At 44.6% G+C, this 14,229-nt stretch overlaps 1 protein-coding gene across 1 annotated transcript; it reads left to right on the top strand.

The window, feature by feature from the left end:
- Positions 1-100: 100 nt before the first annotated feature.
- LOC134463122 (transmembrane protein 82-like) lies at positions 101-9,449 on the top strand. The gene is made up of 6 exons (XM_063216363.1): positions 101-390; positions 1,109-1,181; positions 1,654-1,843; positions 3,507-3,924; positions 6,197-6,384; positions 8,399-9,449. Exons 1-6 carry the CDS (start codon positions 327-329, stop codon positions 8,435-8,437), a joined length of 972 nt encoding a protein of 323 aa, XP_063072433.1. The 5' UTR covers positions 101-326; the 3' UTR covers positions 8,438-9,449.
- Positions 9,450-14,229: the final 4,780 nt, after the last annotated feature.

Genomic DNA, 14,229 nt, shown 5'->3' with positions numbered 1-14,229 from the left:
TTGATAAACTTGTGAGTCACGTCAGCTTAGCAATTAGGTGAAACTATTTGTTAACGCACAGGGCTGAGCAGCCCAGATAGAGAGAAAGAGGTGAAAGAATAGTTATCTCTCCGTTAAGCAACACCCTGACCTTTGAACCTGGGGAGAGCTGTTCATGCATTGGTAACATGATCGCTACGATCACAGCCGTGAAACAAGAGGGATTCATCTTTGAAAAAACAAAAGCACTGTGTGATTTGATGAAAGGATCCGCAGTGACTGAATCACTGGTTTGACATAAGAGGTGTACCAGAGGCCAGTTGAGTTTTTTTCATTGTTGTAAAATCATGGTGGTGAGTACGATCATGACATGGCTGCCACTGGAGGATCCTCTGGCAGCTGTACTGCAAGGTGAGTTACTCAATCACTTCACAGGCTGAATATGAAAATCACTGCTAAATATGCTGACTTGATGTACTGTATCTGTGTACTGTATATCTGTGTTGTATATCAGAATACATTGTGTAAGTTCAAATGGAGTAATGAACAATGCAGTACAGTCAGTAATATGATGACAATTATTAAAGTAGATATTGGCTTCACGGGCTGAAAAAAAAAGAAAATCACTCTTTGGAGTGATCTGATGAATTTGTGCGTTCGCTGCTTATCTGAAAAGTACAGTGTAACCGCATAGTTCTATTATTACAATGTAACAACTTACTGGTGGCTTAAGTGGTAGAGGAGCTGTTTGGCAACCAGAAGGTTGCAGGTTCGAGCCCTGCTTTGACTGACCCATCAATGTTGCAATGCAAGATACTTAACCCCAAGTTGCTACTGGTGGCAGGATGGTACCCCATGTGGCAGCCACAGCCACCTGTGTGTTAATGAACGTGTGAATGGGTGAATGTGAGGCATACAATGTAAAGTGCTTTGAGTGCTCCAAGTAGTGGAAAGGTGCTATATAAATGCAGTCCATGTACCATTTTAGTGTCTTCACAAACATTTGACAGCTTCTGCATATCCTAGTCTCAAGCGATCAGATGTATTGTCTGTGATGAAGTAGGTTCTGAATAGCACAGCTAAGAAAAAAATAATACATGTCTGCTTGTTGAATGTTGTGTGTCACCAGGGGTAGTTGGAGCATGTGGAGTATCACTGGTATATAATCTGCTGCGAGTCTGCCTCTTCATACATACAACAAAGTAAGTTTCCATGCATGTGATGTTACGCAACAAAAACAATACAATCATTGTAATTTCAGCTTTGCTACAATTAAAAGTGTGACAGTGTTGAACAAATGGGTCTGTGAAAGTCCATTACAAAAAAAAATCCCCCTCAGTCTTCTGTTCCCACTACTAGGGATGTTGCTAGGAGTACAGTAATGTGATGCCACTGTGTGTAAAGACGACACCCCCCCCACCCCATAAAGTCCACTAATAACATCTCCCCCCAAGCGACTAACAAAAGTTGCTCTAAAGACTTGTGTAACATGCTTGACTTTGTCCTGCTTGTATGTGTATGTGTGCTTTATGTTTACTTGTCTTACAGTTCATTTACTTGTCTAAGTTCATCATGTATCTTATACTGTATGTAAGCTACTTACTTGACACCTTAATCTTCCCTTGGGATCAATAAAGTTCAGTTACTCTCTCTCTCTCCACTTGTGCACCTCAGACAGTCACCAGCAGATGGCGCTTCTGAAAAGCAAAAAGATGACACGACGTCGTCGATCGGTCACCTCAGCAACGGGATCCAGTTTGCCCTCCTGGTTGGGCTTCTGTCCATGGTGGGGCCGCGCCTGTCCTGCCTCATAGTTCTGGAGTTCTGCCTCAGGGTCTTTCTAGCCTTGCTCCTGTTTGGACAGGTAGGATTCCACTACCACTTGTACTACTACTACTACTACCACATACACACACACACACACACACACACACACACACACACACACACACACACACACACACACACACACACACACACACACACACACACAGTCGTCATTACCCAAGTACCAGCACCCCCCCAAACACACACACACGCACGCACGTACACACACACACACACACACACAGTCATCATTCATCACCAAAGTAGCCCACCTTTTCAACTGGTCAACAGGGCGAGGTCATAGGCCAACCAATCATTCTTGAGTCACTGCAGCCTTCATTCCACTGACAGGTTCGTTTGTCTCAGATTTATCCCAGATGGGGACATTTTTTCATGTCACTGCATCAAATATCTGCAGTGGTTGAGTTGTAAAATCAAAGCAGGGGGGATGGTCAGAGATGGGTTGTGATTATTGGGGGTTCGGGGGTTTCTCCCCTGAGAATTTTTTGAAAATATAGTTGCTAAAAAGTGCAATTTTAACACAATATGTGAAGAAAGGATGCCTGTTTTAGAGGGGGATGATTTTTGTAAATTTTCATTGAGGGGGCTGATTTTAAACCATTTTCATTATAAGAGGGATGGCATCCCCCCTCATCCCCCTACAACTCTGCCTAGGTTTGTAGATTACCATGTTGACGTAGTCCTTGATTATAAAGTCTGCCGACAGCGGATTCTCTCCACCATTAAACTAAGTGAGGCATATCAAACCCTTTTTGAAATTCCTTCATTTCCCTCTAGATTCATTTAAATGTGTCTACTGCACTAGTAGGCTACTAATTGAGTAGAGTAGACTAAACAAGGGTATAGTAATGTATAGGCAAACTGAGAACAGGCCCAACGACCACAGGTCTCCAGGACAACCTGACCTCTCCCATCCCTTTCCCCAAATACATTTTGAGCGAGCCCTATCTCGGCCATTTCGTGAATCTCGGCCATTTGACAACTTGAATCAAAGTTAGGCCTACGGTCAGGAGTGTAGGCTATTTATCAGCAGTGATTTAAATCGACAGGCGCCAACCGCGAAAAAACGAGCAATAACGTGAAGGCACCACGAGGCTTACAGTTGATTTCTCCATTTTTTTTTGTGAAAACTTCACAAAATGGCCGAGATACGTTTGTTTGAGCAGGGTTTTTTCTTTTTCTCTTTATTATATAACCCTAGATTGTATGGCTACATGAATAACTAAATGGGCCATTTTATGTTGGTTAAACTGTATTTTCCCTGTTTCTGTACTTTAGTGCCCGTGAGGTGACGCAGCAGCTACAGGTGCTGTGCCAGTTCTCGCTGGGCTGCTCTCTGACCTGTACGCTCCACTTCCTTCAAATGCCCCTCCCATATTTTTTGGGAGGCCAATTTTTTTGTTGCCCTGGGTAGCTTTATTCATTAATCCATCCTGGAGGCTATATGATTGAGAAATGAGAAGTAAATTAATCATTCTATATTGGTGAAGTAGATTGGTTTGTTTGTTTGTTTGTTTGTTTGTTTGTTTGTTTGTTTGTTTGTTTGTTTGTTTGTTTGTTTGTTTCTGTCCTTTAGGGTAGTGCCCCATGAAGTGATGTTGCAGCTCCTAGTTGTCTATGGGTTGTTTGCTCACCAGTAGTGTTTGACTTGAGTTTGTTTGTTTGTTTCTGTCCTGTAGGGAAGTGCCCGGGAGGTGACGCAGCAGCTACTGGTGCAGTGTCAGTTCTCGCTGGGCTGCTCCCTGACCTGTACGCTCCACTTCCTGCACGCGGGGGCCCCGCACCGCTGCCTCAGCCTCCTATTGGCCGCTGCCCTCAGCTACTTCCTGTCCAGCCTGGCCCGCCGGCTGCAGTCCCACGTGGGGCAGTTGTTCCCACAGCACTGCACTCAGCGGGAGTGCGGGGTGTGCCTGACCCTGGTGTCCAGCGGGGCGGCACTCTTGCCCACTCTGAGGCGCTGGGTGGTGATGGTGTTCGGCGTTGGCATCATAGCTGCCGTGGCAACCATGATGGAGCACTTCCTGCTGGGGGCGGACGACCTGAGGTTCTGGACACCCATGACAGTGTGCTACATACTGCTACTGTTGAGGATGCTGGGTGAGTCAGGGAGGGAGGGTGTGTGTGTGTGTGTGTGTGTGTGTGTGTGTGTGTGTGTGTGTGTGTGTGTGTGTGTGTGTGTGTGTGTGTGTGTGTGAGGGTGAGGGTGAGGGTGAGGGTGAGGGTGAGGGTGAGGGCGTGTGTGTGTGTGCGTGTGTGTGTGTGTGTGTGTGTGTGTGTGTGTGTGTGTTTTGGGGGAGGATGACCTGAGGTTCTGGACATGCTCGGTGTGTGTGTGTGTGTGTGTGTGTGAGTGGGTGTGTGTGTGTGTGTGAGTGTGTGTGTGCGTGCGTGTGTGCGTGAGTGTACTTGTGTGTAACAGCTTGCCAATGTGTGTATATGACATCAAAAATAGGCCTACTTATGAAACGTAGAACATTAGTCTTACATTTGGTGTTCTAATGCCGTTGATTTGGCTGCATTTCACCTGAAGAGAAACTCCAGCCATGAAAAAAAACTGTTTAATCAACCAACACCTTACACAAACATCTCCGAACCAAACAGCTGGTCAAGGTCTACCTGCACCACAGGTGACTGTATATGCGTATCTTATCAACTCACAGATTACACTAAACCCAGTGGAACCATGGGTGGGAGCATTCTCCAATACACAGTGAAGGTAATAAGACATAGGGGAACACATTTATCAAGAGAACCTGGATGAGCAATACAAAACTATTTTAATCATTCTATGAGAATCTATCATCACCTTAGAGCAGTGGTTCTGGAATGGTCTTGGACCCACAATTATGTATGGCCATTTAATTGTTACCCAATTTTTTTGGTGTACCATTGTCAATCCGTGAGTTAGTCAAAAACCAGTTGGCTGTTTTGACAGGAGCTGAGTTTACACATGTGGCGTAGGTCTGTTGGCCTAAATAATCCTCTTGTCCATTTGTTCTAACATCAAAAATATAACCATACATTTATGTTTTATTAAGAAACACTGACTTAAAGGATATGCCCTGCCTGATTCGGATTGCACCTTATATAACTCCTCTAATGATTGGTGTCGAGCTAGGGGGGTGTGTACGATGTTATAATCATGTAAAGCTCATGTCATGATCAGAATACACGCCACCAGATCTCTCAGATGTATAAACCAGAGACATTCTTTGTTCAGCAGTCAAATACGGCAGAAGTAATTATTTAGCTGTACTAAATGCAAGACATGTCTGACAACCTGACAGTAGGCTATCTCAGTATCTCTACAAAAGAGGTGTATATGATCAAAATAAAAGCAGGATTGCCCTGAAAATGTTAAGGTAACACTATTTTTCTGGCCTACTGCTACATTGTGCATACCTAACCCCGACCATAAGGTACAGTGCAAGTTCATAATAGTTACATTATTACATACTGTTACACGCTACCTAATATAATTAGGAGCAGTAGAGTAAAGTGTTACCAATGGTAGCCCCATAGTGCATGCTGTTCCACCAGTGGAACGCTGTAATAGACATTGAAAAATTAGCTACCATAGTACTACAATACTATGAAATACCCAAGGCCTTTAGTAATGCACTTGGTCCTTGGCATTCTGGTAATAGCAAATGTATAACGTTGTGTTTTAACGGGTTAATGTTATGTTTTGTTCAAATTTTAATGTGTTGTATTTTCCTATCCAAATGACCACTAAGATCCTTAATTGACCTTGCTCTTCACTGTGTTTCCCTCTTCAGAGGAAGAGCAGTCCACTTAAGTCCTACATGAACTGTTTTGTCTCCCCTTTCAATGTATTTAAAGCAGGACAAGTAGCATCTGAAGACATAAACATAAACTTACACCCCACTGTTTCTCATGGGGTCTGTGTATCATCTGATCATTATAATATTCTATTCATAGTATACATTAAATATATTTTTGGGGCTTTTTTATGGCTTTATTGTGACAGGACAGTTACAGAGGGACAGGAAATGAGCGGAGAGAGAGAGAGACGGGGAAGGTTCAGCAAAAATGACCCAGGCCCAGTGCCCTACCATGAGGTCACGGCAGGGTCTATTTACAGTAGTATGCAGTACATAACCAATACATGGATGATACATGGACTGACCCTCATGGAAAACTGTCCATGAATCATCCAATCATTCAAGTATTACATTTACATTATACACATAACCAATAAATGGAATGCTTGAATGATCAGATGACACATGGACCAAAAACGGTATTCGTTTTTCCAGCTTTGCTTCAAAATGGAACCTGTTTGATGCAATCGTGGAAAAAGGCCAATGAATAACCTTGTTCCGTATTCTGTCTTCTCCGTCTCCAGAGGACCAGAAGTCCAGCCCCAGGGGGGAGGTGTTGCTGCGCTCGGCAGGGCTGCGGGTGGGGGCCCTCTTCTTCCTCATGATGATGGTGGGGGGGTACACTGACATGGCTCAGGTGGTGTTCTTCCTACTGGGGGAGGGGGTGTGTCTGCTGCCCTCGCTGGGACTGCTGCATAGGAAAGCAACACAGGTAAGACAGACCACCCAACAGATGGACAGACTGACACTCAGGCAAGTAGGCAGACATGTAAGCAGGCAGGCAGGCAGACAGATGGACAGACAGGCAGGTAGAGACAGACCTGACCCAGGTGGTGTTCTTCCTGCTGAGGGAGGGAGGTTGTCTGCTGACCTCACTTGGACTACTGCAGCAGGAAGCTCTACAGGTGGGTAAGACAGACAGATGGAGAGACAGACAGATAGGCAGGCAGGCAGACAGACAGGCAAGCAGACAGACAGGCAGACAGATAGGAAGGCTGACAGACAGACAGAGAGACAGGCAGACAGACAGACAGACAGAAAGACAGACAGACAGACAGACAGAGAGACAGGCAAACAGGCAGACAGACTGACAGTAGGTTGGTAACCACAGCCAGTATTAGTCATAGATAACTCACAGACTGCAACACCTGCTGTTTTGAAATCACAATTGAGTTCTATATGTTGCCTTAAGAGAAGCTAAGAAGCTAAGAGATGCATTATCTACTAGTGATGGCCATTATGATTCTATTTAAATTCGACAGAAATGATGGTTGTGTCATTGTTGTGACATGATTAAGGTTGGAGAGAGTCACCTGTGTCACCATTATAGTTACACTAAAAGAGATCTCCTGCTGTGTGATGTGCGTTCATGTCTAAAGGGGCAGCCATGGCCTAGTGGTTAGAGAGTTGGTCTTTCAATCTAGGGGTTGCCGGTTCGAATCCCCCCTGACCTCTCCCTACATCTCCATCCATGGCTGAAGTGCCCTTGAGCAAGGCACCTAACCCCACATTGCTCCAGGGACTGTAACCAATACCCTGAAAAATAATAGTTGTAAGTCGCTTTGAATAAATGAAAGCGTCAGCTAAGTGTAATGTAATGTCTAAAGTTGAAAATACAGCGTAGGACTCAGTCAGCAATACGTAGTTATGTTCCCGGCAGACATTCTTGTGGTACAGTGGAGAAAACATAACCACGTGCTCTACTGTAACCGTACGCACCGTTGACGTGCTTCCAAATGATAAAAAACAAGCACGTCCAGTGGTGTAGTCTACTTTTTTATGGTGGGTATACTGTATATTTGAGCATTTTATGAAGTGGATATACTGTATATATTTGTGCTATTCAAAACAATGGATCAATCAATATTAAGTGGGTATACTGAAATCCCTGAAATTTAGAAGTGGGTATACTCCGTATACCCGCGTTCTACGTAGACTACACCACTGAGCACGTCCCTCTCTGCTTTCAAGAGCTTCTCAAAAGCACCTCTCACAACAACTCTAACTCACTAACCACTTCTCACCACTTTGTTATCCACACCTAGCCACCATCCACTCTCGTTTGTCTCTCTCACTTTCTCCATGCACACCACTGTCTGCACTTTAGTATAATATCAGTATTAACTCTGTATATTGCTCACATTTACCCAGCTGGACTGGCTTGCTCTCCTTATAAATCACTTACCTTTGTTGTCTACAAGTAATAAATGCTTTATTACACTTTATCATGATTATGTTTTGTTATTATGATTCCATGTCACTTCAAATGGCTGTGTCTAATTATAATTTAGTGTGTGCAGTGTAACAATGTATATACAGTACAATAACTCATTCAAAACAGCACATACTCTTTGTTTAAGACAATGCATGTCAACAAATGTTACAATGTAGTGAGTGTGTTTTGCCTCTCATGACCAATGCACCCTATGGTGGCTGGCTTGACCTTAAGTATACCCCACATAGCAAGGCAGAGTGCTATTTTGAGTCAAAAATGATCTCCTAGCAACTTATTTATGTGGCTGACTCTGAGTATGCGATGTGATTGTGGTTGCTTTCGTATTGTTTCAGTCAGGCCTCGTTACTCTCTTGTAATGAAGACTTGATTCCACAGCACCAGTCTACTGTACAGTATGAGTGGTGGAATGTGTCACGCATGTTGCAATTCTTTTTCTTTTGGTTTCATGTGTATTCTGATTATTTTTCTTTTGGTTTCTTTTTTTCATCAGAAGGAAGATGACAACTGTCGTCGGGCCAAATCTGAGTGACAAGAGTGGATCAGACTCTCTCTGTGAATCAAGGGTGCGTCCTTGAATATAAAAACAAAGAATTCCAACTTGACAGACACGACATTGCACAAGTGATCCAACCTGCAGTATGCACACGGTACTCCCACACACACACCTACAGACACACACACACACACACACACACACACACGCACACACACATACACCGCCTACACACACTCACACGCCCCTACACACACACACACACACACACACACACACCTATGGTACACACACACACCCCTACACACATGCACTCTGAAGAAGACTCCTGAACCTGTTCTGTCAGCGGACCTGGACGTTGTGCAACCCGTTAATGATTAATCAGGAGCAATAGCACGTAACGGGGCGTGGCATCGCAGTCAGAGGATGTCTGGAGGCCTCTGCACTGTATACCATGACGATGACGATGACTCAACTACAGGATCCGGGTCAACGTAGTGCCACAGAAAATCAGTCTCTTTCTCAGATCTTCATAAGAGTATGAGTATGCACATCCCACCTCTCTGCGGCCAGGTGCAGGACAAAATGCTCATCTGATAGTGGAAAGAGTAGATGTCCGCACACTGTCGCTCCACTTTGAAAAATGTACTACGCTCATACAACATTTCATCAACGTTGTATGAGCTGAATACATTTTTCAAAGTGGAGCTACAGTGTGCGGACATCTACTCTTTCTTCTTTCTCAGATCTTGACAGAAATCTTTCCAATGTGTAAGATTTGCCTTCTCTTCTTCAATCTTCTTCAGTCATGAGGAGTGAAAAAACGAATTGTGTGTGTAGTACCTCATTAGGTATTATGGTTTACATGTGGATATGGAGATATGATGACCCTTTTTTACATAAAAATACAAAATATTTTCATTTAAAACTCAAAGCGAATGGGAACGCAATAATGATGACTCAACATCATGATCCAGGCCACATACCCTCTTCAAGTTTTAAATCTGGTGAGTTTATCATGTCATGGAGAGCTTTACACACAGGGCCGGGCCGGTCCGGGCCAAAATTGATCTGGGCATTTTAGGCTTAGACCAGCCCCTCACCCAAGATGTAGGTAAATATAACACCATAAGCTGTGCGATAGCATTCACCCCTCGATATAGTGTTGGTAATATTATACTTGTGTATAGCCATGTTGGCCACTGTGGCTATGGGAGAGCTGGCTCAAAAACACCAGCACACACTGAGCATTTGCCCTGGATGCCCAATGACCAGTCCTGCACTATTTACAAAGCTGATAAGTGGCAGTATGATATAGCTTTTGAATTTTCATCATCTTGCAGGGAGTGTTGACTTACACATTTGGAATATGTGTTCCTGTTTAGGTAACATACGTAGTTTTTGCGTGAATATGGATGCTGGACCACCTTTCATGTACATACGAGTATAAAAATTACAGTCAAAAAAGATGAAGCAAACATGAAGGAAACAAAAAAACCCAAAGCAGTTGTGGCATGTTGCCATGTTTATGGCATGTTATTGTAGGAGCAGAATGGAACACCTTGTGAGATAAGATTATGATGATGAGTCTTCATTGAGGAAGCAATGTAAGAATATCAGGTGTGAGGTAACTACAGGGTGAGGACTACGACGTGAACAGGTAGTGCTGCTTACCAAAGCGTCACTATTCAATCTGGTCATCATCTTCCTGCACAGTCAGTGCTATCAGATGAATATCCTCACACAGTAATAGTTGCCTTTTTATACCCCGCTAGGCCTTCATGAACAAGATGTTGACAGTGGTGGTTCTTGTTGTGAAACCCAATGCCTGGTGACTGTAATATATTCACTCTGCCTTTGTTGTAATGGTCTGGTCTAAGCCTCAGAATTTGACTCAGAATCTAACTGAAACAGATGCATCTTTATGTCAGAAATATCTACCTCATCTAGACTACAGCAGTAATATCATACCAAATGTAATGTAGTTCCCAATATATTCATCTTACTTACGTTTGTTTTCTTCTGCTGGTTAATTATTTATGTGAATATTTGTAAATGCATGTGAATATTAAATTCTTATGTTTTTGATTAAAACGTTATTGAAAACGTTCTTTAAGATTCTTTTTTTATTCTTGTATTTACTGTCTAAACTGAACTTCACATGGAATATACATTTCAAAATGGAACTCTAGATCGTGAGAAATCCAGAAAAGAGCACATCTGGTAAGAATGAGATGCGCTGGCATCTTGGCGTCCGCAAAGACAGTCCCAGCACTCTTTTAATGTGACTCACAAATTCTGTGTAAACCCAGACCGACACACACACACACACACACACACACACACACACACACACACACACACACACACACACACACACACACACACACACACACACACACACACACACACACACACACACACACACACACAATTCTCCCTGACTCACTCACACAGCTTGATAAACCAAGGACTACAAACAAATATCTCTCATTAGTATCTACACAGAAGTTGTTCATTGAATAAAATAAGTGTGCCATATTGAAGACCATACAATGCTTATTAACCCATTGTGTCCTGGAGACACACATACGCTGCATTCAGGTTCTTGAGATTTGAGCTGTTTTATTAAAAATGTGGGTATGTTAGAGCTGAATGAACACATTCTAAGGCAAAATGAGGGTCCTAGCTTTTTAATGCAACTCATTTGTTGTTTGTGTGTGTGTGTCTCGAAGGCTGAGATATTTAGGATTTAATAGGCAGAGGGCACCCTTTCCCAAAAAGGGCTTAGGACAAAATGGGTTAACATATCTGGTAGCACAAACGCATTTGACCCTGCATACTTTATGCAGAATTAGATTTATTGCTTTCATATTAATAGGGTATAATCAAAGAATACAATAGAAACCATGCAATCCCTCCCGTTTGTGTGATAATGCAGTATGCAGCGTGGAGTGTTTTTGTGCACGTCTCAGAGCGAGGGGTTAGTCATCAAAGCCCCTTCTGCACTTCTCTGGTTGCAGCCTTTTGGCAGGCAGAGTGATGGGGAGGGGGGCGGAGTTATAGGGCAGTCTAGGGGTGATGTCATCACTGGGCATGCTCCCTCCTGCCCCTCTGACATCACCGTGGCATTCCATTCTGCAAGCCCTGGAACAACACAGCAACCCCCCGACCCAAACCGCGAGCGAGCAGACCCAGACCCAGACCCAGACCCCTCCTCTCGACTCTTAACCCGGTCTCCCCCATAGCTTTCACCGCTTTACGTTTGAACACAGCACTCTTACGAACTCCCCTCAGTCTATTTTTCTCTCTCATTCCATTTCTATTAATCTGGAGCTATATTCTGACTCCATTACTCCTTCCCCGGCCCCCCCTCCCCTCCTTCCCCCCAGCCCTATTTTCCTTTCTTTCACCTCTTTTTTTCCTTCCTTCTCTCCAGATTCCAGAGGCAGCGAGGGGAACTCTGCCTTCCCAAGGTTACGCTCCATTCAAAGCCAAAATATCTGCTGATTGCACTGATAAATAGCCCCAACCCACAGGAAAGGGGGGGGGACTGAATTACCCCCTATGTAACCAGTGGCTTAGTAGTATACATATGCATATCATGCATTACATGTCTGAAGTTCTACCAAAGACCACTTGTCCCTCATACTCACTCACATCTATGCACAGTAAAGAGAGACAACTCACTTTAATCGTATTTATATGCATGTGACAAATAAACATCCTTGTATCCATGAAATGGCATTGCGCTGCTCTCTGCATGTCAATTCCACAGTCCACTGCCTCTCTTGTCTGCCTGCCTGCCTGTTTGCCTCCCTGTCTGCCTGCTTCCCTGCTTCCATCCCTCTCTGCCTCTCTGCCAGCCTCCCTACCTGCTTCTCCGCCTGCTTCTCTGCCTGCCTGCTTGTCTGCCTGCCTGCTCCTCTGCCTTCCTGCCTGCCTGTCTGCCTGCCTGTCTGCCTGCTTCTCTGCTTCCCTGTTTGCCTACTCTTGGGAGTCTTGCCTGCATGGAGGCTCAGTTTTCAAACTCTGCACACTGACCTGAGAACTGTCTGGACCTGCCTGGCTTTTCAGACGTAATCCTTTTGTTTTCCAACGTTCCCAAACATAAAACACACAAAGCAACAGGAAAACGCACTGTGTGGGGTTTATGCTAGTGGAGCAACTAAAGCAAAACAAAAAAGAGGCAAAGCCAATAACATTGGGGGTTGGGGGTTGGGGGGTGGAAAGCAGAAAAGCAGAGGGACAGACAGACAGACAGACAGACAGAGAACTTAACTTTACTTTATTTTTCAGGACATTGCACATTAGTGAACGTACATAGATGTAAATGTGACTGATTATATCATAATGGCTAATATCCAGACAGACAGACAGACAGACAGACAGACAGACAGACAGAGACACAGAGACAAGAGAAGTAAAGTGAAAGAACAATGAAAGGGAGGGAGAGAACAAGGAGCCTCGCTCGGCGAGAAGGATCAGAGAGGAGTGAAGCTGGAAAAGGCAGGTACAGTCACATCCTGCTGAATACCCCGAGATAAAGCAGAGGAAAGGAGGGGGGCGCGTGTGTGTGTGTGTGTGTGTGTGTGTGTGTGTGTGTGTGTGTGTGTGTGTGTGTGTGTGTGTGTGTGTGTGTGTGTGTGTGTGTGTGTGTGTGTGTGTGTGTGTGTGTGTGTGTGTGTGTGTGTGTGTGTGAGAGAGAGAGAGAGAGAGAGAGAAAGACAGAGAGAGAGAGAGAGAGAGAGAGAGAGAGAGAGAGAGAGAGAGAGAGAGAGAGAAAGAGAGAGTGTGCCTATTTTCACTTATTTTATTCACTGAACAAATTCTGTGTAGATACTAATGAGAATCAAGCTCTGTGGGAGTGAGTCAGGGTGAATTGTAAACGCGTGAGTGTGTGTGTGTGTGTGTGCGTGCGACGCGTGGGTGTGTGCATGTGTTCGTTTGTGTGTGTGTGTGTGTGTGTGTGTACCTGCGTGCGTGCGTGTGTGCATGTCCGTGGTGTGCATGTATGTGCATGCATGCCTCAGAGTCGTCCATGCTTCCCAGTGTGTACTGCACACAATACAATGGATGCGTGGGGCATGCGTGGAGTTTGTAGTATGCTTTCATGGAGAGTTCTGAAAGTGTGTGTAGTGTAGAGTGTGCGTGCGTGCGTGCGTGCGTGTGTGCGCGTGCGCATGTGCGTGCGAGAGAGAGAGAGAGAGAGAGAGAGAGAGAGAGAGAGAGAGAGAGAGAGAGAGAGAGAGAGAGAGAGAGAGAACTGTTATTTGCTGAGTGTGTGCCAGTGAGTATGCATGTACCGGTAGTATGCGTGAGTTTAGTATGTATGCGTGTGGGTGTATGAGTGTGATAACTGTGTGCTAAGTGTGTATGCTTTAATATGTGTGGTGTAGTCGTGCATGTCTGTGATAACTTTCATATGCAGAGTGTGTGTGTGTGTGTGTGTGTGTGTGTGTGTATGTGTGTGTGTGTGTGTGTGTGTGTGTGTGTGTGTGTGTGTGTGTATGTGTGTGTGTGTGTGTGTGTGGCAGTGAGTGTGCATGTGTCATGCATTTTAGTGGAGCTCTGTCAGTGATTAACTGTTTACCTTTTACGGCAGAGAACGTAGTGTTGTCACTGCACATTGGGGAAGGGGGGGCAGGCAGCGGGGGAGTGGGAGGAAGAAAAAGATGGAGGGAGGGAGTGAAGAGAGGGAGAGAAAAAGAGGGAGAGGGAGGGAGGGCAAAGACGGAGGGAGGGAAGGAGAGGAGGGGGAAAGCGAGGGAAAGGGAGGGAGAGAGGGAGGCGAGTGAGAGAGCGGTGGAGGAGGAAAAGGAGTGGCT

The sequence above is a fragment of the Engraulis encrasicolus genome, chromosome 14 (genome assembly GCF_034702125.1).
Source record: "Engraulis encrasicolus isolate BLACKSEA-1 chromosome 14, IST_EnEncr_1.0, whole genome shotgun sequence".
In the NCBI taxonomy this organism is placed as follows: Eukaryota; Metazoa; Chordata; class Actinopteri; order Clupeiformes; family Engraulidae; genus Engraulis; species Engraulis encrasicolus.
The sequence above is the reverse complement of the archived record's forward strand: the minus strand, read 5'-3'. Positions and strand labels throughout refer to the sequence as shown.

Excerpts from the sequence above, each read along its gene's own strand:
- LOC134463122 (XM_063216363.1), top strand. The coding sequence starts at position 327 with ATGGTGGTGAGTACGATCATGACATGGCTGCCACTGGAGGATCCTCTG. Across the intron at positions 1,182-1,653 it reads CTCTTCATACATACAACAAA|ACAGTCACCAGCAGATGGCG; the intron begins GTAAGTTTCCAT and ends TGTGCACCTCAG. Across the intron at positions 1,844-3,506 it reads CCTTGCTCCTGTTTGGACAG|GGAAGTGCCCGGGAGGTGAC; the intron begins GTAGGATTCCAC and ends TCTGTCCTGTAG.